The sequence below is a fragment of the Coffea arabica genome, chromosome 9e (genome assembly GCF_036785885.1).
Source record: "Coffea arabica cultivar ET-39 chromosome 9e, Coffea Arabica ET-39 HiFi, whole genome shotgun sequence".
Taxonomy (NCBI): Eukaryota; Viridiplantae; Streptophyta; class Magnoliopsida; order Gentianales; family Rubiaceae; genus Coffea; species Coffea arabica.
Window position 1 is genome coordinate 8684482 of NC_092327.1, and position 23800 is coordinate 8708281.

A 23800-nucleotide genomic window follows, 5' to 3' on the forward strand; every position below is an offset into this window, starting at 1 on the left:
TTGAACAAGAAATAAACAATAGATGGCCAATTTTCACCCAATTTTTACTAGTAAAAAATAATCTAGGTAATCACACACTTAAACACATAAAATAGTTATGAAGATGAAGAAATTTATCCATACAATTGAGCAATAAACGAGATAGAGTAACATATTAAAGAAAATGCAAATCAATCACGCTCCCAAATTCTTTCTAATTTGGAGTTGAATCTACTAGTGGCTTCTTCAAATGTTAGTGAAGTAAACCAAAATGTTAGTGAAGTAAATCAACTTGCACAAAAGGAGATTCACTCTTTGCTCACCCTAAACTTCTTTTAGTTGAGTCAAAAAGTTTTACAAATCACTCAAGTTAACCTTCACTAAACAACAATTGAATGCTTCCAAACAAATAAGAACTATTATTTGTTTTACAACCTCACAAAATAGACAAAAGTTCATAACAAGTTCAGACTTTAAGGTGTTTAAAGGACTCCAATAACTGGTCCAAAACGCCCCTCAATGATCAAGCAATGATTGTTAAAAAATAATCATCATCATCATTAGGGAGTTCGGCCAGCATAAGTTACAGGTGGGTGGCCAAAGAGGCGTCCGAACTCTGTTTTCTCAAGTTGTGTAATGACACTTCGATAGTCATAAGATCTCCTCAATGGCCGAAGTTCGTGGTCAAAGACTTTTCCGGAATATTTGTAAATATTCGCTTCTTGGTTTCGAACGGCCGAAGGAGTGGCCTACGATGCCTTGGCTTTTTCCTTTTGAAGTATCTTTCTTCGGACCACTGGGATCGCTGAGATTATGGCCAATCAGGTGGCCTAAATTTCTAGGCACATTTTATTACTGAGTTTTGTCATTTCAAACAGCCAATAGTAGCAGAGGACGTCCGAAAATACGGCCCAAGATGTTCAACCGGCCTAAACAAGCTTCGGGCAGTCAAACTCTTAAAATCCTTTCAATCTAAAGCTCGGTTACTGCAAATTTAGGTGTCGCATTACACAATGCTTAGCAAACAACCCCTTATCACACTTCAAAATTAGGGCTTCTTTTGTTAAATTTCTGATCTATGTTTCTTCCCTTTGGACATTAGAGAGACAAGAGCTATCCTAGTTTTTTTTTCCTCCACACTTTGTACAACGATTTGATACACTAGTTGTACTGAAAAATGAGGTCCCTTTTAGGGAAGAAAACTCATTGGACCATGATGAAGTGAAATCTTCATGTTTGATTCGCTGTTTCTAATTAGCAGTAGTGTTTTATAATTAAATAAAAATATTTGAAAATATTGGAACTTGACATATTTCACCATTTCAACCTTTCTGTTTGTTTAAAAAGTAACAAAATTTTTTACCGCCCAGTCAGTTAATTTCTTAAAGATACGTCAAGCAATATTTTCCTTCAACAATTTCTTACCTTCCCGCAACTTGACTCACATTCACTGAAAAGATCAACCACGTTGCAATTGCAATTATCAAAGCATGCACAAAGTTCCTTCCAATACAGTCCATTCATAGACTGCAGTTCTTTCCAAATCTTTTACTTTGCACCACCACCAGGCACGGCAGTGAACCATTACAGATACACCGGCAAATCAACCAAAAAACACTAAGCGTTGCACAAGGAAGGATCAATGCTATCATACAAGGATTACAATCAACAAACAAGGATAAAAGAATGCCGATTAGATTGCATTTGACACCAGAGGTCGGCCTCGCCCCATGGTAAATCCTCTGGTACCATCCGGCATTTTCGGGCCTGGTGGTGGCTTCGAGGGCTCAACATGACTCGAAGGTGGTGTTCCATGGCCTGCAGACATTTACATATTCCTATATGTAACTACAAGAAGACAACCATATATAAAAGGCACAAACAACGGGAAAGTGTAGGCTCCAACTTTCTTATTACCATGTCCATTTGTGCCATGATATTTCTGTCTCCTTCCACGCCCTCGATGTCGATTCCTTTGACCATTATTCTCTTTGTGCAGATGGTCCCCATTCTTTTCCTTTCGTGGGTGTTCCCCACTTTTATCCTTTGTTAAGTGATCCCCCTCCTATAGTGAGACAAGTAAAATGTTGTTGGATAAAATTATTTGCTACATAATTTGCAACTGAAAATTTATATAGGCACGCCCACCAGTAGGAAAATTCAAGAGCAAAAATGATTTCTAGGCAATGCACAGAAGTAATGTACCACTGGGTGCCAATCAGCACATAACCACATTAAGGTGGATGCAACAAAGCAGCAATTAATACAAACATTTTGGGAAGAGCTTGAAGCTTTGACAGCGGACCATAATATAAACTACTGTATAAGTGACGTCTATCAGTGTGTGTAGAATAGGATTATAAAAACTGTTTTGTTCTCTGATTCCACTTTTCCTGAATACGTCGATGCAGTCCCCCAGGACTGCAATATTGGCACCATTAAGAAACAAAAGGTTCTATTCAGCACGGAAGGGAAGCACATTGAACAATAGCATATCTCAGTAGAAAACAAAAGATGAAAAAGGATGAAGGAAAAGGCTAGCGAGGGCTAGAGAAGGTTTCTTTCTAACCTCTTCATCATGAGAATCATCATGGTGATCACTTGAATCATTGTTTTCCTCTTCTACAGCTGTATTAGATGCTTGGACAATGTTCTTCTCAGCATCGACTTCCCTCCATACTTTTTTCCCGACTTCTTTGGTCTGAATGCAGAGACAGGAAAATCAACCTTGCGGTTCTTACTAATATGGAGATGAAGATGAGATCCAATTACCTTTTTCTTTAAAAGTTTGACCCGCAGGCCATATCGCCAATCCTGCTCATTATTTAAATGAGCCACCTGAAACAAATTGAGTGGAAACAGTGAATACCATTAAATTGACAATATTGACTAGAACATGGGCAGGTTGCAAAGTATAAGGGAAACTACTTAAAACTCACAGCTTTTTCTGCAGCCTCCACTGTGTCGTACTCCACAAGAGCATGCAACTTCAGCATTAGGAAAAAAAAACACATAATTAGTGCTAGACAAACGAATACACTCTTCCAAAGCTAATAGAAATGACTGACTTCATGTATATGACGTTCCAGTCAACAGATGGTAGATTCATCCTTCTTCTCCACCCATTATCTCAATTATGACTCGGGAGAGTAGGCAGACATTTGTCCAAAGCTCAACAAGTCAAATATAGGACCATAATCTAGGGGTCCTTTTTTTATTTGCTCGTGCCTAAGGACTAGTGATGGATGTAATAGGAAGCAGTTACAGGAATACCTATGCTTTAGCTACATCAGGTTAGAATCCTCACAAGAACACAGAAGATTTACACAGGAACACAATCGATAGATCAAAATGGACGCTCTGCTTTGCATGTAAGTGGCAAACACGAATAGAATGAGTATAACCACAGAACATCAGACTGATTATCATTGTACCATTCAAATCATTACGCAACATTATCATTTTCAAAAAAATTTCAACAAACAAGACAATCAAAAACTTTGATTATACAATGACTTCATCAACTAATTTCATCACATTAAACAAGAAACTCCATCCTGATAGCAAAGCTAAGAACAAAAAACAAAGGACGTTCCAAACACTTAAAGGTTAAGCTCCAAAACAGTCATTGGACAGATGAAAGATCAAGATGCACAAGCACCATTCTGAGGTTTTGCTTGAAACCTTGAATAATGACAACAATATTATGAGTGACATTACGCGCTGTTACAAAAGAATGTTGGCCAACTGCCTCAAGTAACATAACTTTAAAAAAAAAAAAAATTTCATGGATAGAGGGAAGGAAAAATAGCATGTTTAAAATCTTCATCAGGAGTGGAATTTCAGGCATGGAAAAATCTCTTTCAACTAAGCTATAATACGAGAGGATTTACTGCTCAAAATCCAAACCTACACTGCATATAAACTCTAGCATAGCATTAGAGTTCCAATAGCAAACTTTCAAACCATACCTTACCACTAAGCAGCTTCTCTGCAGTTGTTACTTTTCTGGACTCCCTTGCAGCATGCGGATCACGAAGTGTGATGTGCTTTATACTGGAAATTTCAACAATGAAAATACCATTGCGCAAGTATTACTTGAAGAAGCATTGAGACACAATGTTACAGTGTAGAGAGAGAGAGAGACGTACTTTCCAGCTACACCAAATACCATCTGAAGATTCTCCACAGAGTGATCATCAGGTAAATTTTCCACCAAAACAGTGCAAAGCTGGAGTTGAAACATCAATGCACCAGATCTTCCATAACTAACATTCTATGACCAAAATGTATCAGGTTCCTTAAACAAAAAGAAGAATACCATTGGGTCCTTGGCCTCAGTTGATGGAAGAGGTTGAACTCGTTTCACCTTCTTCCCACTGTTACTAACAACCTACAGTCGCCAACAAACTGGAATAATGATCATCAATTTATATATTACCCTAGACTACTCATACATGGACCAAGAAAGCAGATATTAGGTGAAAAAAGATAAATACGTTAAAGCTTAATCTATACTACATAAGAAACAAAAATAAAGAACAAAGAAAGTAATCGACAGCTAAAAATAAGTATCTTCTGAGGAACTAGGAGGCTTACAAGAAGAGAAGATTGCCTGAGTGCAGACACTATCAAGGATGTGTCTCTTGTAAGCTTCTTCATTTTTTTGAAAGAAGCCACAACTCCAATAGGAACTGCAAGAAATTATATGCCCTTTTAATGCTTGTGGGGGGGCAAAACATCATAATGACAGAGAAAGGACATATGTCCTATGTCTCATGCCTTCATCACATCCCAAACACACAACTGCTCACTGACAGACAACTCAAGATTAAAAAAAAAAAAAATTAAATCAATGCATTAAAAAACTATATGAGAACTATAATACCCAAACATAGCATCAGAAATCCAACATCTACAATATTCATAGAGGCTGTACCAGTAGCCATGATAACAACCCACACATCAATTCTTTGGTTAAGCTCTTTGACATCCCACCAAAGATTCATCAACATGTGTTCTTTTCTCTTTTTTCTTTAATAAAAAGAAAAACTCTCTGCTATTTCTTTTGTACTTATCGCACTTCATTATGAGAAAGATTCTAAAGCAAAGTTCTAATGCATTAAATCAAACAGCTTAGCTATTATCTTTTGCCATTACATTGTTATACACAAAGTGTTCATCAGTTTATCATATTACAGAAATATCCAACCATTTGTCATACCATGTGGTAATAATGTTAGCCATCACATTCTCATTCACACCCAACAGTTTCTAGCAATTTGACATCCATAACACTACTTGTCACGACTTGCGAGAATGAAAAAGAAGAGTTCTTCTCAGGAGGGTATATGCCTTTACACTGAAATATAAGAGGTCAGCCACTCGGCAGAGTATCTGCTGTTCAATGTACACAATTTGCAACATGGAGAAGATTGGAAAGCTTTCACCACAGACCAAAAGATTAAAATTGCAGACCAAAAGATTAAAATGGCAAGTTTAAAGGCAATTAGTGATGCAGGAGCATGTTTGTTGTTCCACATGGAAGGTATGCTTCATAAGCTATACTTTGTCGCAAAGTGTGGCAGTAGTTTTAGAAAGTCTTGTACAGCTGAGGCCCACGTACTAGGCATGTGCCCCATTAAGGGGTATTGGTCTTTTGTGACTTTACGGCAACATGTTCAGGGCCCTATAAGCACTCATCTTATGTTCTGCAACCAGCAGTCTTCCATTTCAGTTATTACCTAGAAGTTGTTAACCATCCCTTAAGGCTCTCAAACAGCAATAATCCCAGAACTTAGTGCTGCTAGCTAGATGTCCTTTTGGATTTTTGCAACAGTTAGTCCCCAACGTTGGTCAATGGAGCTTTATGATAGTCTCCTTTCATTTCAAAACAATGTTACAGAGTTTCTACTGATTCCATATCCATCAAAACAGGATGAATAGATGTCACTTTCATTCACTTATTTTCTTGTGGTTGATATCCTTTCATTTCCTTTTTCTTCATTTCAATTTCCAATTTACACCCCATATCACCCTAATTGGAGCTTGGTAGTAACTAATAGGATGGTTGGGCATTATCAAGGTTATTCTGCTATGATAACCACTTAGCTCTTTTCATTCTTGTGCTCGTCTTTAATCCTTTCATGAAAGTCACAATATGCCAATGCCACTCAACACTGCACTAGCAAGCCATGAAAGAAATTCACCTTGGACAAGTTAAGAAGCCAAGAAGAGGGTGGTTATTTGGAAGCATACGAGATACAACTAGGAAAAGTTGAAGAGACACATTGCAAAATCTAAATAAGAAGATTGAGGTTGATAAAAAGCATTTCTAAGGTGCAATGCATCTTTTTCTCGCTCTCCTCAATAAGCAACACGTAATATGAGAGAGTCAAGAAAAATGATGCGAAGTTGTATTGTCCATGTATGGAGCCCATGCAAATGTAGGAACATTGAATTCTGTGGCATGTCCTTAAATCAAGGTTGCAAATCCAAACTTAGAACTAAATTGAACAGAAAAAGGAATTGAACAATTATGAAAACAATAGAAAATAGCAAGCCAGTGCTGTGTGAATAGAGAATGAATCAGTCAGCAGTTGATAGCACAATCATTCAGACCAAGCCAGATGTTCGGCACCGCCAATTTAGCCGCACCAGGAGACATCTAGGATGGCAGACTAGTCAGAAGTACCTGCTATAGTTCATCACATTCGCTCTATTCTCAACTTGCTAACACAATTTCTATGCAATAGTTGGCATTATAGTTTTTCACTGACCAAAAGCTTATCAACAGAAAGCTACGGAACATATCCTGATACATGACATATGAGACGCAATTCATAATCAATATGAATGCAATCAGAAAAATGACTCTCCAGTTCCTAGTCCTCTTCAGTAGTGAGGAGGTCTTTCTAATGTTGGTTTAAGTCTTTATAGGGAACTATTCAAACTTCATGACCAGCTATCCAGGTGAATGAAACCTCCTTTTTAAAGAATGGTTAGATTAGAATAGAGGATAGACGAAACGAAAAGGAATACTAATCAGATACTCCTTACTAAAGCATTTTGCTTTTCCCCTTCTATCCCAGCCCCACAACTTGTGTAGCATTTATTCGAGCATCACTTGTACTCAGAATTGAAAGCCAAACTTCTACACTTTGTGGACGTCAATCAGAACACATGAGAGAAAAGAAGAAAGCTATTTTCAAGGTATCAACCTTTTGCGGCAGCATAAACACAAGTTACATGGAGAATTTTAAATGGCAATTGCGAAGAAGAGTCTTAGAAGCATCCCAAGTGTCTGGTGCCAAACAAACAACAATTATAAGTTCAGGAGACTTGATGTGCCCAGAAGAGAAAATGCATCATAGATGCCAAACGTTCAATGAACACTCCAATTAGTGCTCAATTATGGACAATAAGCATTTAAGAAAAACAATGCATGTGATCTAGTTCAAAAATATTTACACTGTTTCCCCTTGACTCCTGAAGATGTTTACTAAAAATGGAATCTCATATTAAGCAATACACGCCACCTGCCAAATGACAGACAGAAGGAAAAAGAGGTTGTGAATTTGAAGATAACCTGCCAATGCTCCTACCCAGTGCAAAAATGTGTGAATTCACAGGCACTGAATGACGGATGGTCACCATAAAGCATACAAGTAGAAGACTTTGGGAGATTGTACTAGGCAAACAAGTCAATTGCTCAGGGTGTTTCATTATTGTTCGGGAACCTTGACTTTTGTTTTAATAATTTTCAATCACAAAAAGCTGTCGTGTTAATACTGGCATGCCACAATTAGAAATAACACCATCAGTAAAGACCTAAATAGCTGAAATTGGTATTCCACAGTCAATAACGATGAACATGCTAAACAAAAACCAACCAATTTACCATCATATTTCCCACTTATCAATGACCAACTTATGGATTCAAATAGAAAATAATGAAGTACAAACTATGCATAAAGGTAATACATGAGTGCCTGCCTTGGTGCATAAACCAATTTAATCAGATTGTAGATTGCAAAGCAAAGGTGATTCAGACATTACTATGCCACAAGAGCTTCCATAAACAAGAGTAATCAAACTAACAAACTATTAAATTTTTCCTTACCATAGCCATCCTTGTCTTTACTCACATACTTCATCAAAAACTTGTCTGCAGGTAAATTTTCATCACTAAAGTAGTACTCCACCTACAAAAAGATATGGGCAAAATAACAAATTATAAGTTGCATACATCCCTGATTCAAGCTCTGACCCTAAAACCCCATGGAGAATTGCATTCCTGTCAAAAATCTAGTCAAAGAACAAATCCTACACTGACTGCTGCCCGGGAATATCAATTTCAAGCTCAGATAATTAGTTTTTGCTTTAAAATTCAAAAACTCTGCAATTGAGCTCAAGAATCAGACACAATCATATAGGAGTTCTAATAAACTAGTGAATAAGATAAATTTTACCTCCAAAATTTTTATGAAAAAAAAAAAAAGATACTGACTATAACGACAAACAGGAGGGAGAGAAAAAAATCTAGTCAAAGTCTAAAAATCCTACTCTTATCTCTTTTGCACGAATATCAATGGCAAATTTTCCTTTTTCTTTGTCATTAAAATAAAAAAAACCTCTACATTTAAGTTCAAAAATCAAATATAAGTAATTATAGAGTTAAATATAAACTAAATAAAATATATCTAACTTAAAACTAAAAAAATACTAATAAAAAACAAAAAGTTGGGAAAAAAGAGGGTGCCTGCTTAATGATTTTGTCGCGGAGATCATCGGAAAGAGTGACAGCAGGCTGATCGGAGGGCATCAGAAGCTGCTGGTGCTGTTCGTCGGCGAGGTCAGGAGATCCGGCCGGTGAGAAATCAGGATGATCATCGGAAGTCGGTGGATGAGATGCAGACATGGAGGGTATGGGAACTCCTTCAGCCTCCATTATTAATTTTTTTTAAAATTTATAATAAAGGAGGAAGAGAGAGAGAGGAGGAGGGTGGAAATGAAAGAGGAGAAGATCCTCCCGCTCTTTTCTTCTACTTTGCTACCCCAAGATCTCCCTCTCCATCTCTCTTTGGGGTCATTCTAGAATGGTCATATTTATAGTACCGGTGTAAGACAAGACGCAATTTCAGGGTGAAAATTGGAAATTTCCGTCTTCCGGTCAAATGTTCGAGCTTCTCTGGTCTCCTGCCTCATGGTCCATTTTAGTCAATTTACATCTCTGGAATTATCTGCAGCGCTTTGTAATTTCAAATATCAAAATTTTAGTAGTTTTAGATTTGGGGAAGACGTTTTTAACTCCATTTTAGGAACCCATTTTTTATTTTTATTTTATTTTTTCTTATGACAAATTCAGGATATAAAAACCTGATCGTGGAATTTTCAACAAATTCATAAAGAGTGAATTAGCTATTATTCAATAAATACTCAAATATTCAATGTAATGTATTTCAACGTAGAAGTGGGATAATTGGATCAACTCGCACATAAAGTAAATACCTTTCCCAACTCCACCATCACCACTATCTTCTTCGACAAAGAGGCCAAACCCATATCACATTCACTCAAAACCCACCTCATTTTGCACAAGAATAAGGCCATGTTTGGATCGCATTTTTTCTAGAAAAATGCATTTTATGCGCTTTTTGGATTTGGTAGCCCCACCATTTATCCATGAAAAATCTTGTCCATTTTATGCATTTTCACTCCCCTTAAAAAATATCCACCAAAGCCCAACTACCACTGCAATTGTTCCTAACAAGAAACAACACATTCATCTTTCACCAATGGCTAGCCACAGCCTTTTCTCTTTCCTTTACATGTCATCTCTCCTTTTTTAATTTTATCCTCTCTCCCCCATATGTTCTACAGTGCATGAAATCCATAGTAGATCTAGTGAAATAGCAGCACAAATAGAATGACCAACAGTAGGAATTGTTTCTAATCGTAGCTAGGCTTTCATCGACCTCTATTTTGTCAGAGGAGGAGCAGCGAAAAATTGGCCATAGTTTTAGAAGTAACACCAAGGTAAGGGGGAGAGGAATCCGACCATTGTTTTTGTCAAGAGTAACACCATGTGAGTTTTTGCACTAGTTTGTGTGTTTTTTTTCAGTAGAAAAAAAGGTCTTGAAATTTGATTGAATTTTGGGGAGAGGGGGCTGGGGTTTCTATTATGGCATTAGGGAATGTTTTTAGGGGGTGGGGGTCTAGGCAACTTTCTATTCACTCACTTTCGTAGCTATTCAATTGGTCTAATGAATTCAATTCTTTGGGTTCTTAAATTAATTCTTTAACTAACTTTACTAGCTATTTAATTCGTTGCTTAAGCAATCAATACTATTCTACTGTTTTAAAAAAAAAAGGTACTACACTGCTGGTGGATTACATAAACTAGTATCATTAATTCTGTTTAATAGTTAAATTGAAAAGTTTTCTAATGTTCTGATGTTTTTCTTCTTAAGTTTTGCTGTTATTTTTTTCTTTGTTACTCTGGAATTTGGTAGGAAATTTCTGTAAATTGTCCTTCTTTTCATGGCTAATTTCTCATAATATTGGCATTTTAAAAATATCGGTCAACTATGACTCTAGCATGAGGCTTTTCTCCTTCTATACCTATCATGCTAACAATGCACGATGAGTAGAAGATTTTTCTTTCTTTTTCAAATATAAGGGGCCATCATGCTGAACAATGGCCCCATAATATTTTTTTTAAAAAAAAAGGTTGTCATGCTTGGTCCACACGATGGCCCATAAAAATTTTTTTTGAAAAAAACAAAAAGTAGGGACAACAGCCCCAAATTTTATTTTAAAATCACAAGCACTAATTAGCTAAGCTTCTTAACTAAGTTTCTTAATTAAATATTACTCTAACAAATAAATATCAATCTATACAATAATAAAGGGAGATAGGCAACAGTTGGGGTAAACATTTTGTGTCATTTTTTGAACTTTCAATTTTGCCCTTAAAAAACTTAATTTTTACACTAACCACCTTATCATAGTTGCTAATATAATCTCTCATAACTCACTTAAATATTGTAACTACTAAATTAACTATAACTTTATTAAAGAAAAAGTTACTAACAAATTGCAATTTTCATGAAGAATTTATAAAAAATTTAATTTTTTAAAAATAAAATTAATATATTCATAAAAATTAATAATTGTTTCTAAACTGCACATATATTGGGTGTAGTCTTAACACTAGTAGTTATTGGTATAACATACATATGTTAAATGATTAGACCAATTAAAATGTTCATATATTTACTTATACTTCTTTTCCTTAAATTAATGGACTAGATTATCCAATTTTAATAATTCATTGAATCAAATAACTTATACTTCTGTATTTTGAAAATTTTAATGTTCTTCTCCTTTAAAGAAATTAAATTAAATAAAAAAGTAGAATAATAAATTAAATGTCAAGTAATCGAAGAGTTTAATTTAATACACCTACTTGAATCATTAACTACATTAATCACACGTATGTAAATTATTAACTAGAATAATTAGACATAGTTACATTATTAACAACATTAAGCAAAAGAGCTCGCTTGTTGGCTAGGGTTTCAATGACTACTCCAAGAGTTGCTATCTTTGTAGTTTCATGGCTGCCCTTCAGCCATCAACTGAGAGGCAATAGGTGTCTCCAACAGCCAAAATTTCCTTTTCTCAGCTATTTTCACAACCACTTGTTTCTCCAATTCAGGTTCGACCTGCAACAACATATAAGGGCGAGGCTGTGGTTGTTTTTTCCAAAGAAGAAGCTAACAAGCTTGTTGCATCTTTTCGTTAAGCTTTAGTTGGTAAGTTTTCACATGGGCAACCGTCGTTGGAAGAAGTTCTGAAGTTTATCTTTTCGTTGAACAAGACCATGTTTCTATCAGCTTGATGGAAGTGTTGACATCTAGTTATTAAGTGTTCGGTTGAAGTGGATTTTAATAGAATTTGGGCGCAGGGGATTTGGTAACTAAGAAAATTTCCAATGCGTGTGTTTCGTTGGACTAGAGATTTCCATCTTCTTAAGGAATCATTTTTGCCTCCAGTGTGGGTTTCTTTGCTAGCTTTATCTATTCACTATTATGACAAATATTCACTTTTTTCAATCTTAACTCCAGTCGTGAAGTCTCTTTTCTTGGATTTAGCAACGGCAACAGGTACGTGCCCTAGTGTGGTCAGGGTACGTGTGGAAGTTGACCTAATGAAACCAATTCTTTTGAGGGTATGGGTGGTAGTAGAAGGGGAGACAAGTTTCGGGTAGAAAATAGTTATCGATGATTTGCCTTCTTATTGTTCCTCTTGTTGGAGGTTGGGGCACTCGATCGAGGAATGTAAGAAGGAAACTTCTGAGTTTGTGTTTTTGAGCCGAAATAAACGTAATCTGAGCGTGCAGCACGTGTCAAAGACTGATACTGGTGCGAGAAATATGCATTATACCCCTGTTAACAAAGGCTCTGGTGGTGTTCTGGATGAACCAGTTGGTAAACGGGACATGGAAATCAATCTTGTACGATAGGGGGTTGCAAAGTTAGCAAATGTGCTGCACGTTGTTTCAGAAAATTCAACGAAGGGTAAAGCAATTTTGATGAATGGGGAGCAGCCTGATGGTGCTATTTTGATTGATGCAGTTGAGGAGAATAGTGGGGAGAATACTTGTGTGCGGCCTATTGTGTTAATGGATCGAGCTAGGGATAAGTAGCTTGTTGTCACTAAAGCTGTGGGTGGTAGCAACGCTTGTTCTACTCCTTTACATCAGCAGATTGTAGTAGATAGGGGTGAGCGACTTGCTGTTACAGAAGCTGTGGTAGCAGTGCTTGTTCTCCTCCTTTACATTAGTAGACTATGGTAGATGGGGAAGGGGGAAAATCAGATGGGGTACAGGCGGAAGTTGCAGCTGCTTTGCCTTCTGCAACAACATATGAAGGTAAGGAACGACAGACACATGTTAACCAACTCTTGGTTGTTGGGTAGCAGCCCGCTGGAATAGGTTTTTCTGTTGCAGATAGCATTACACAATGGGGAAGATGGAAAATCAGAAGGGGAAGACAAGGGATTGCCAGTTTAGTTGCCTCTTGTTGTAGTTAACTTGTCTCCGCGGATGGTTGTCGCTCAAGAGAAGTCACTGGACTCTCCATTGATGGTGTTGAACTTAGATCAATTTGCTGCTATCGAGCAAGGATTTACGCAGGTGAAAGTGAAAGGCATATGAGCTAAATTTCCCTCAAACGGATAGCTTTGATCCTCAACTTCTTCCCAAAACTCTTTCCAGATTTTGTCTCATGATTAATGGACTTTTTTTAAATATTACAAGGGTTTCTAAAACCCCTATGTTAAGTTCGTTGCTATATGTGAGCCGAAGTGAGATGTTTCAAAAATTGATTCCATTTGGTTGCGCTTATTGTTTGACTCTGTATATGCTAATTTGTCAGCTAATATTTGGGTATTTTATAGTTTGCCGTTTATTCGATAGTAGGCAATTCTTCCTAGCATAGTTCTTTATCCATTCAGCATCCGTCGCAACCAGGTTCTTTGATTTTTTTTATTTGTCCATGCTAAATGTTCAATGGAGGAACGAAGGGAATTATGGCAGGCTTTGCTAGTTGATAAGCCAAGCTCCCTTCCATGGTGTATTGGGGGCGATTTTAATGCGATAATGGATCTTCATAAAAAATGAGAAGGTCGGCCTTTTACTACATCTGAAGGATTAGAGCTTATGACTTTCATGAAGGAGGCCGACGTGTTTGATGTGGGATTTTCAGGATCTAGTTTCACGTGGTGTAATAATTGGAGGGTAAGAGCTAGAATATGGAAGTGGTTGGACAAGTTGCTAGTTAATGGGGAGTGTTTGGATTTCTATTCGTCCATTTTTGTAGTTCATTTGGCAAGACACCCATTTGACCACGCACTTTTGAAGATTTCATTTGCTTCGCGAATGGATAATAAACCATGGCCATTCCGATTCTTAAATGTCTGGATTTCTAAATCAACACTTTTGGATATGATTAGAACTAGGGGTGTGCAAAATCGAAAAATTTCGATTTATCGACCGAATTCGAATTGAATTCGAAATTTCAAATTCTGTAATTCGGAATGGAAATCAGAATATCCGATTTCGAATTGGTCGAATTCGATAATGAGATTTTTCAAATCGGAAATTCCAATTTCGAATTCACAATTCGAAATCGAAATCGAAATCGAAATCGGAATTCGAAATTTCTATTTCGATTTCAAATCTGTTTTTCATATATATATATATAATATATAATATAACACTTATATTATAATAATAAATTTTATATTCATGAATTCGGTGAAATCGAAATTCCTATTTCGATTTCAATTTCGTTTTCACACATATATATAATATTTTTTTATATATATGTAATATAATATTTATATAATAATAATAATCATTTTATATTCATGAATTCGATGAAATCGGAATTTACCGAATTCCAAATTGAATTTAGAACGAATTCGAATTCGGAATTGGTGAATTCAAAATCGAAATCAGTCGAAAATTCTGATACCAAAATTCCAAAAAATTCCGATTTCAAAGTTCCGAATTACCAATTTCGATTTCGATTCACACCCCTAATTAGAACTACTTGGCAACTAGACATGAATGGTTCTCCATTGCGTATTTTGTGCTCGAAGTTATTGGCTACAAGGAGGGGCGATTCAGGAATAGAACAAGTAGTGCTTTGGAAATGTTTTTGATGCTGTTAAGGTGGCAGAGGCTAAAGTCTTAGGGGCTAAAATGGCAGTGGAGAGTGATGATTCTGAGGAGGCTCAAGTGGAGCTGAATAAGGCTCAAGCGAAATTGCGACAAGAACTTTTACTTGAAGAACAATTTTGGAGTCAAAAGGCACGAGTTAAATGGCTTAAAAGTGGCGATCACAATTCCAATTTTTTTCATGCGGTGATTAAGCAAAGGAGAGTGCAAGGGATGATTCATAGAATCAAAAATTCAAATGGAATTTGGGTGGATGCGGACGATGATATAGCTAGTGAGGCAATAAGGTATTTTTCATATTTGTTTTCTGATCCTACAGGTTCATCCTCCGAGTTGTTGCATCTAATTCTACCTATAGTTACAGGGGAGGAGAGTAGGCTTTTAGAAGAAGTCCCATGCATGGAGGAAGTACGATGGGTGGTGTTTGCAATGGATGGGGATAGTGCAGCTGGCCCTAATGGTTTTACGGGTATGTTTTATACATTTGTGTGGAATATCATTGCTCAGGATGTGTATAATGTGGTGTTGAGATTTTTCTGTGGGGCAGAGCTACCTCGTTTTATTACTTCCATTTCTAGTGTGCTTATTCGTAAAGTCTCGAATCCTCAAGATTTCTCTAAATTTTGGCTTATTAGTCTTTTACAATTTTTTTAATAAGTTAATATCCAGAATTTTGGGTGATAGACTAGTATCTATTTTGCAATCAATTATCTCATCCCAACAGACTAGTTTTCGTTAAGGGCTGTAATATAACAGAAAATTACCTGCTAGCCCAAGGATTTCCACAAGGATTTCATAATGGAGATTTGGTAATGAAAAACTAACCTGGCATTGTATGAATCCCTCTCGGGCCAGAAGGTTAATCTGGAGAAGAGCTCCTTTGTGCCATCGGTACGAATGACAGGGAAGCACAACCAGCTTGTGCGGTTGATTTTGGGCTTCTGGGAGCAACGACTATCGATTAAGTACTTGGGGATCCTGCTGTTTAAGGGCCGGGTACGGTGTGTGCTGTTTGATGATCTGCTAGCCAAGGTGCGTGTGAGAACCCAAAAATTTTCTTTATTTCTATGCATTATTTTATTTCTTTGCACACGCTTTCTATATTTTCCTTATTATATTAATTTTATAGATATTTTTATAAGTAAATATAGTTTTTAAATCATTTTTCTAGTATAAGTTAGTTCATAAGATATTAGGAGTGTATATTGGACGTAGGACCCGCTAATATATTAAGTGCGATAAATTCGGCCAATTAGGTTAAGTTTTGCATAAAGGGATTAAGTTACTAGGTGTTAGGAGATAATTAGAGGTTATTTAGATGGATTAACCACAGAGAGATAAGAAGATAAGTTTAAACATAAAAGGTGCCACGTGTCGCGAAACTAGTGAAAGTTGGACTTTGACCAAAGGTATCTTACTTTCCTAAACCTCAATTTTGACCCAAAATCATTTTCATTTTCTTCCTTCTTGGCCGAGCTTCTTGAGAGGAGAGAAGAGAGAAACCTTCAACCTTTGTCTTCCATTTTTTGCTTACATCTTGAAATCCAACCACTAAAATCTCAAATTTGTCCATAAAAGTGACTTGCTAAGGAAGCTTAAAGGCATTAGTGGAGTGATTAGTGAAGGAAAAGCACTAAGCTACCTTATCTCTTGTGGTTCTAAGGTACTTTATCAAGAAATTCTCTCTTTGTTCCTAATAATGGTAAATTAGTATTTTGTAGTGGCTAAATATGCTATATTGTGGAAGATTTCATGATTTGAGGTAGAGTTAGATAAATTTCAGATTTCTTGGTGATTTTTCTGCCCTTATATGATAATTATTGGTTGGCCAAGGAATGATAACTTGATTTGGTGTAAAATGAAGATTTTATATGTTAGTTGTGGTTGTTTGCGGAAAATTTCAGTCTGTGAAACAAATTTCAATTTTAGGGTTTCAAATTAGGGCTTTACTATGATTGGTTGTAGAGCTCTTGATTGACTAAGATTGAAGGGTATTGTAACCCTAATAAGGTGTGTTGTATAGCCTATAATTTGTAGGTGTACTTGTGGTTATTTTGGATGAAGTTTGGTGGTTATTTGTAGGATGGAAAAGTATGAAATTTAAGGGGAAATGCTGTCCAAATGTTGAGGATATTGGGTTCTTTGAGTTTAGGTTAAGTTAAGTAGAAATGAAAGGTTTTGGGCTTGTTTAAGCTTTCAGTCCTAAATGTTATTTATTTTCCCTTCCAAGCTATATTGGTCTTGCATTAGTAGTTCATTGAATAAGTATACGACTCGTGTTCGAGTCTCAATTGTTGTTTCTTGCTTGTTTTTAAGACGTGCCGGTGATCCAAATCCGACGCTGGACGGAAATTTGTGAACTTGCTTTGCTTGAGCTGGTGAGTGTACCATTGCATGATTTAATGCTTAAATGGTTATTTGTACTTGAATCTTTGGACTAAATGACTGTGAATTCCGTGCATGAGACGAGAGTGTACTTTATCACTCTCGTTCTCTTACCTATGTGACTGATTACTGTATAACTGTGAATTTGTTACTTGTGCATGGTTTGATGTCGTTTGGGGTAAGTGCCCAACGACTTTATTATGATATCTGAGCTCAAACCTCAGTCGTAGTTAATTGAGTCGAGCCGGCAACCATGGGTTTACTGTTTGTCCAGTGGAGTGTTATCTCCTCGACCTTGTGTATACTCGAGTATTACCCTCTCTGTTTCTGTGAGGTGTTCGGACCCGATAAGGGGAATGTTTGGTGGAAGGTACTTGGTGTAAAGTGGGATCTACGGTCATGTTCGTTTCTTCGAACGTTGACGGAGTGTTAACGAGATGAGATCAAGAACTGCAAATGGGAAATTGGCTCTTGAGAGCCGCCTGTATCCTTTTACTTCTGGTTTCATTGTAGTGTTCTTTCTTCTGTGTTTAATGGCCGTGCATAACTGGGCATGAATTTACTTGTGAATCTTGGTTGTGTGACTTGTTGGTACCTCATTGGGCGTGAGCTCATCCTCGTTATCTTTGTTTTCCTTACAAGAACCACTTTTGGAAATCCTGATTTTGAGATGCGAGTTGAGTTAGTTAGATATTCTTTTGTTGTTTTGTATAGTTCCTCGACAGTTGGAAACCCTAAATGTATCTCAATTCAATGTTTCATTTTGATTTGTAAACTTACTAACGTGTGTATATAAAAGTGTTTCCTCATGTTTATGTGGTATATTTTCTTGGGAATGTACATTCTCTAGTGTTAGATAAAGTTTACTTGTACTTGGTTGGGTTTCGGACGAATGTGGAAGTTGAACGAGGAAAAAAGAAAATTTCTGGCGAGAACTGTTCACTGAATCCGGCCAGTTCTTGGCCGAATATCTGGCCGGATTTGCGGGGGAATTTGAATTTTTTGGGTTTAGCTACTGCCTCCAATCCGGCCTGGAATCCGGCCGGGTATCGGGCAAGAAACCGGCCGATTGTGACCTGCCAGTTACTGTTCATTTTCAGTTTCATTTTCGTTCTTCGTTATTCGTGGTCGTCGAAACGTTTAAGCACTGTAATATATTTCAAAATGTTTTAGCTTATGTGTGATTGTCTTAGCAGTCCTGACGAGAGATGGGCAGGTAGTTCGCTAACCCTTAGGGTACACCCTAGGGGAAGGTGGGGCTGTCACTGTTGGTATCAGAGCCTAGGTTAGAAATAACTTGGGCGAATCATATAATTGATTCTTAGAATCTTTGGAGTTTGTGTTAGGATGTGTTTAAGTGATATTATGTTGTCTAAGTCGTAAATTGTGGATATCCTTATAGGTCATGGACGGAGCTAGTGGGAGTGGAGGTGAGCCGCCTTGGAGACGCTTTCGTGTCGTCGATTACATGGAGAAGTCGGGAGGACCGATTCAACGTTGGAGTACCGCGTGCCGGGCTCGACATTGTATCCGATGCCGGAATTACTCTTATATTGACCATGTGGTCGTGCTCGTCCTTGATGAAAGGAAAAGGCTTAGGCGAGCCACCGCTAGGGACCAAGTTGAGATGGCGAGATTGAGGGGTGTTATGCGAATGCAAATGAACCGAATTCGCGAGATCCAAGGGGATATCACTATGGAACAAGAGAGAACCGATGCTCTTAGAGAGTAGTTGCGCGTGGCTACTAACCACCTTTCCTAGGTGGTCCGGAAAGTTCGAGATCGGTTTGGGGGCATTATTAAAGAGTGCGAGTCGCTAATCCAAGGAGTGATTGGAGCCAATGTACAAGTGGAGGCTCCCAGCGACGGAACACCTGAAGAGGGGAGCACATCTAGTTCTAGCTAAGGGGGAGAGTCCGTGGGTTCAGTTGGGAAATAGGTTAGAGCTCCTTTGAACTATGTTTTGATCCCATGTGGGGACTAGTTAGGGAAAACTATTAGTTAGCTATTTTTGTATTTTGGTCTAATTTTGTATATTGTATTTTTGGATGACCCCGCTACTTTATGGGATTACTTTTGTATATATTTGACTGACTACTACTGTATGACTTATTTGATACATCTGTGTGTTATATGCATAGATGCCTTTGTCTAGTGCCTATTTCTTGTTCTTTGTTCATGTTTATCTATTGCTTTAATATCGTACTTGTGTTTCGACCCTAAATTGGATTAAAACCATGGAGGGTACTCACAGTGGCAGAGGCCGTGGATGCGGAATTAGGCAACTCTCGACTGAAAGGGGTAATCGGGAACCCACGCCTAAACCCAATTCTGAGCCTAGAGTCGACCCTAATATTCAGGTAGCCGCTGCTATTCAGCGAATGACTGACCTGTTGGCCCACGTAGTGGAACACCAGGGCCAACACCCTATTCACCAACCTGGGAACCCTGACAATCATATAGAGGGTGAGGACCGAGCCCTCGAAAGATTCCAAAAGTTCTCCCTTCCAAAATTTCTTGGGGGACCAGACTCAGACGTGGCCGAAAGGTGGTTGGAGAAGATGATAGATATCTTTGCGGCTTTACGCTATTCGGAGGAGAGGCAGATCAATTTTACTGTCTTCTAGTTGGAAGAGGCCGCCCCTTCTTGGTGGAACATGATACGAACAAAGTGGGAAAGAGAACAAACACCAAGGACGTGGGTAAACTTCATGAGGGAGTTCAATGCGAAGTACTTTCCGCCCTTAGTTCAGGAAAAGAAGGAGGACGAGTTCATTAGACTCCGCCAGGGAACTCAAATTGTGACCGAGTATGAGAGCCAATTTATTAGACTGTCTAAGTTCGCCCCTGAACTTATTGTAATTGAGCAAAGAAGAGTGAGGCGATTTATTCAGGGACTAAATGTGAAAATTCAAAAGGATATGGCGGTAGCCCAGATTAATACGTTTAGTGAGGCGATGGAGAAAGTACTGCGAGTTGAAAATGCTAGACTTCAAGTTAGAAACTTCCAGTTGAGGAAACGGGGATTTCTTGGAAATAGTTCAGGGCAAGGTGAGAAAGGTAACCCTCCCAAGTCTGGAAGGGGGATCAGAGGAGTGAGACTTCCGGGAATGTCAAGAGGAACCTCGCCTAGGGGTGGTCCAGTTAGACAAGGCCAACAGAGAAGTGCCTCACAGGGAAGCTCAGCCTCTGTTTCCCGGTGTCCTTGTGGATGTTGTGGGAAACCGAACCACATGGAGGACAACTGCTGGAGGAAGGAAAGGAAATGCTTACGCTGTGGGAGCGCGGAGCACCAAATTGTTAACTGTCTAGTTTTACCTCGAGAGGCGAGAGTAACTCCGCAATCATCAAAGGCCAACTCGGGGCAATTTAAGGTGGAAGGGACGAGACTAAAGGTGCCAGCTCGAGTGTACTTCCTTGAGCAACATCAAGTCCCTGACTCATCTGAGATCGTGGAAGGTACGATCCCTGTTTTCCACCGTCTAGCTAGGATTTTGATAGACCCCGGTGCTACCCATTCATTTGTTAACCCTGATTTTATGTGTGAAATTGATATAAACCTATTAGCTTGCCTTATGATTTGGAAGTTAGTACTCCTGCGGGGTACCAACGTTTGACCACTAGTATGATGTATGCTAATTGTGAAATTTGGGTAGGAGAGAGGAAGCTATTGGGGAATCTTATAAGCTTAACTATTAAGGGGTACGACTTTATATTGGGTATGAACTGGTTAGTTAAGTATGACGCCCAACTTGACTGTAAGAGGAAAGTAGTAGAATTTCATATACCTGGGGAGACAACTTTAAGACTAGACGTAAGGGGTAATTTAGCCTCATCTGCATTGATTTCGAATATTCGGATTAGGAAAACTACTGAGTAAAGGGGTGCAAGGGTTCCTAACTTTTCTTATAAACACTCCCACCGATAAGTTGAGGATAGAAGATGTATTAGTAGTGAATGAATTTTCGGATGTATTCCCTGATGAATTAATGACCTTACCACCGGAGAGGGAGATAGAGTTCAAGATTGACTTGTTACCGGGGACGTCACCTATCTCTAAAACTCCATATCGGATGGCACCTGCTAAGTTTAAGGAATTGAAGTTGCAGTTGCAAGATTTATTGGAACGAGAGTTTATCCGAGAGAGTGGATCTCCATGGGGAGACCCTGTACTATTTGTTAAGAAAAAGGACGGGACCTTGAGGTTGTATATAGATTATCGAGGGTTGAACAATGTGACCATTAAGAATAAATACCCACTGCCCCATATCGATGAATTGTTTGACCAACTACAAGGAGCTGTGGTATTTTCGAAATTAGACCTCCGACAGGAATAATATCAGTTGTTAATTCGGAAAGAGGATGTACCAAAAACTGCCTTCAAATTCTAGATATGGGTATTTTGAATTTGCCGTTATTCCCTTTGGATTGACCAATGCCCCTGCCGCCTTTATGGATTTAATGCGTCGGGTTTTCAAATCCTACCTGGACCGATTTGTCGTTGTGTTTATCGATGATATTTTGGTCTATTCAAAAATTCGAGAGGAACATGAGCAACATTTGAAGTTAGTCTTACAAACTCTAAAAGATCATCAGCCATTTGCCAAATTTAGTAAGTGTGAATTTTGGTTGGAGAAAATTTCGTTCTTAGGGCATGTGATTTCGAAAGCGGGTATCACTGTAGACCTGGCAAAAGTAGAGGCGGTGACTGAGTGGAAGAAATCAGAAACTCCCACTGAAGTTCGTAGCTTTCTAGGGTTGATTGGATACTATCATCGATTTATTAAGGATTTCTCAAAACTTGCCGGTCCTTTAACCGATTTGACGAAAAAGAATGGCCATTTTCTGTAGGACACTAGGTATGAAGCTAGTTTTCAAGAATTAAAGAGAAAATTAACCATGGCACCAATTCTAGTTTTACCTAACGGAAATGAGAGTTTCACCGTTTATACCGACGCTTCGAGGGAAGGTTTGGGGTGCGTGCTAATGCAAAATAAGAATGTGATTTCCTTTGCCTCTAAGAAATTGAAACCTCACGATCAGAACTACCCAACCCATGACTTGGAGTTAGCAGCAATTGTCTTTGCTCTGAAAAAATGGAGACACTACCTGTACAGGGTAACTTTTGTGATTTATTCTGACCATAAGTGTCTTAAGTACCTCTTTTTTCCCAAAAGGAGTTGAATATGAGACAACGACGGTGGATGAAATTCTTAGAAGATTACGACTACATGATTAACTACCATCCGGGGAAGACGAATGTAGTAGCCGATGCCTTAAGGCGGAAAGCTCAAATAGCTGGATTAATGGTCAAAGAGTGGGAGATGTTAGGAGCAGTTAGTGAGTGGAACCCTAGTTTTGAACGTCAAAAGGTAACCTTTGGGAATATCTGGGTAACATCTGCTATACTAGGTCGATTTAAAGAGGCCCAGGAGGAGGATCCGATGGTACAAAGGTGGAGGGAAAAGGTGGAGAAGGGATAATTGCCTGATTTCAATTTGAGTCCTGAAGGGATTTTGAAGTATCGGAATCGAGTAGTGGTGCCTAAGGATGAAACTTTAAAAAAAGAGATTTTGGAGGAAGTCCATCGATCGAAATATACGATCCATCCGGATAGTAACAAGATGTATCAAGATCTATGAAAGTTGTATTGATGGAATGACATGAAGAGGGAAATTGCCCACTATGTACAATCCTGTCTCGTCTGCCAGCAAGTTAAGGCTGAACATCAGAAACCCTCTGGTTTGTTGCAACCTCTTGAGATACCCGAATGGAAGTGGGAAAACATCACGATGGACTTTGTCTCCGGGTTGCCAAGGACGCAAAAAGGACATGATACTTTTTGGGTGATCGCAGATCGGTTAATCAAATCGGCCCATTTCTTACCTGTGAACATGAAGTGTTCTATGGAGAAGTTGGCTCGGTTGTATATGGATGAAATTGTGAGACTACATGGGGTCCCAGTGAGTATAGTTTCAGACAGAGATCTCCGTTTTGTGTCTAGGTTATGGCAAAATTTTCAAGAAACCTTGGGGACCAAACTCAACCTTAGTACCACCTATCACCCCCAGATGGATGGACAGTCTGAGCGAACTATTCAAACCCTCGAAGATATGTTAAGAACTTGCATTTTCGATTTTGGGGTTGTTAGGGCCAACATATGACGTTAGTGGAGTTTGCCTATAACAACAGTTACCATTCGTTGATTCAAATGGCACCATATGAGACTCTCTATGGACGAAAGTGCCGATCACCGATTTATTAGAATGAAGTGGGGGAAAAGAAAGTTCTAGATCCAACAACCATTCCATGGATGGAGGATGTACAAGAAAAGGTCAAGTTGATACGTCAAAAACTCCAAACAGCTCAAAACCGACGAAAGAGCTACGTGGACAACTGAAGGAAAGATTTGGAGTTCGAAATTGGAGACCGTGTCTTTCTTAAGATCACACCGTTACGAAGCGTCACAATGGGTAGAGCAAAGAAACTTTAACCACGATTTGTAGGACCTTTTACAATTCTCCAACGAGTTGAAAAAGTGGCATACCGACTGGAGCTACCATCAAGTTTGTCCAGGATTCACGACTTCTTCCATGTTTCGATACTCAAAAAGTATTATCCCGATCCAACTAATATTTTATAACCGGAGGAGATTGAGATAGATGAAACACTCACCTACGAGGAGAA

General features: G+C 38.3%; 1 protein-coding gene across 1 annotated transcript; it reads right to left on the reverse strand.

Annotated features, from left to right (window-relative positions):
* Positions 1 to 1425: 1425 nt before the first annotated feature.
* LOC113710328 (la-related protein 6A) lies at positions 1426 to 9074 on the reverse strand. The gene is made up of 11 exons (XM_027233274.2): positions 8741 to 9074; positions 8102 to 8183; positions 4579 to 4673; positions 4301 to 4372; positions 4131 to 4210; positions 3951 to 4035; positions 2919 to 2966; positions 2752 to 2817; positions 2549 to 2680; positions 1897 to 2044; positions 1426 to 1797 (listed from the first exon to the last, which is right to left on the reverse strand). The coding sequence occupies exons 1-11, from the start codon at positions 8927 to 8929 to the stop codon at positions 1673 to 1675; spliced, it is 1122 nt and encodes a 373-aa protein (XP_027089075.1). The 5' UTR covers positions 8930 to 9074; the 3' UTR covers positions 1426 to 1672.
* Between the last annotated feature and the right edge of the window lie 14726 nt (positions 9075 to 23800).

What these genes read in the sequence shown, in the direction of transcription:
- LOC113710328 (XM_027233274.2), bottom strand. Translation starts at nt 8,929, where the DNA reads ATGGAGGCTGAAGGAGTTCCCATACCCTCCATGTCTGCATCTCATCCA. An exon ending in TCAGGCAATCTTCTCTTCTT is followed by an intron (nt 4,373 to 4,578) that starts GTAAGCCTCCTA and finishes TGGCGACTGTAG; the next exon opens with GTTGTTAGTAACAGTGGGAA. An exon ending in TCAAACTTTTAAAGAAAAAG is followed by an intron (nt 2,681 to 2,751) that starts GTAATTGGATCT and finishes CTCTGCATTCAG; the next exon opens with ACCAAAGAAGTCGGGAAAAA.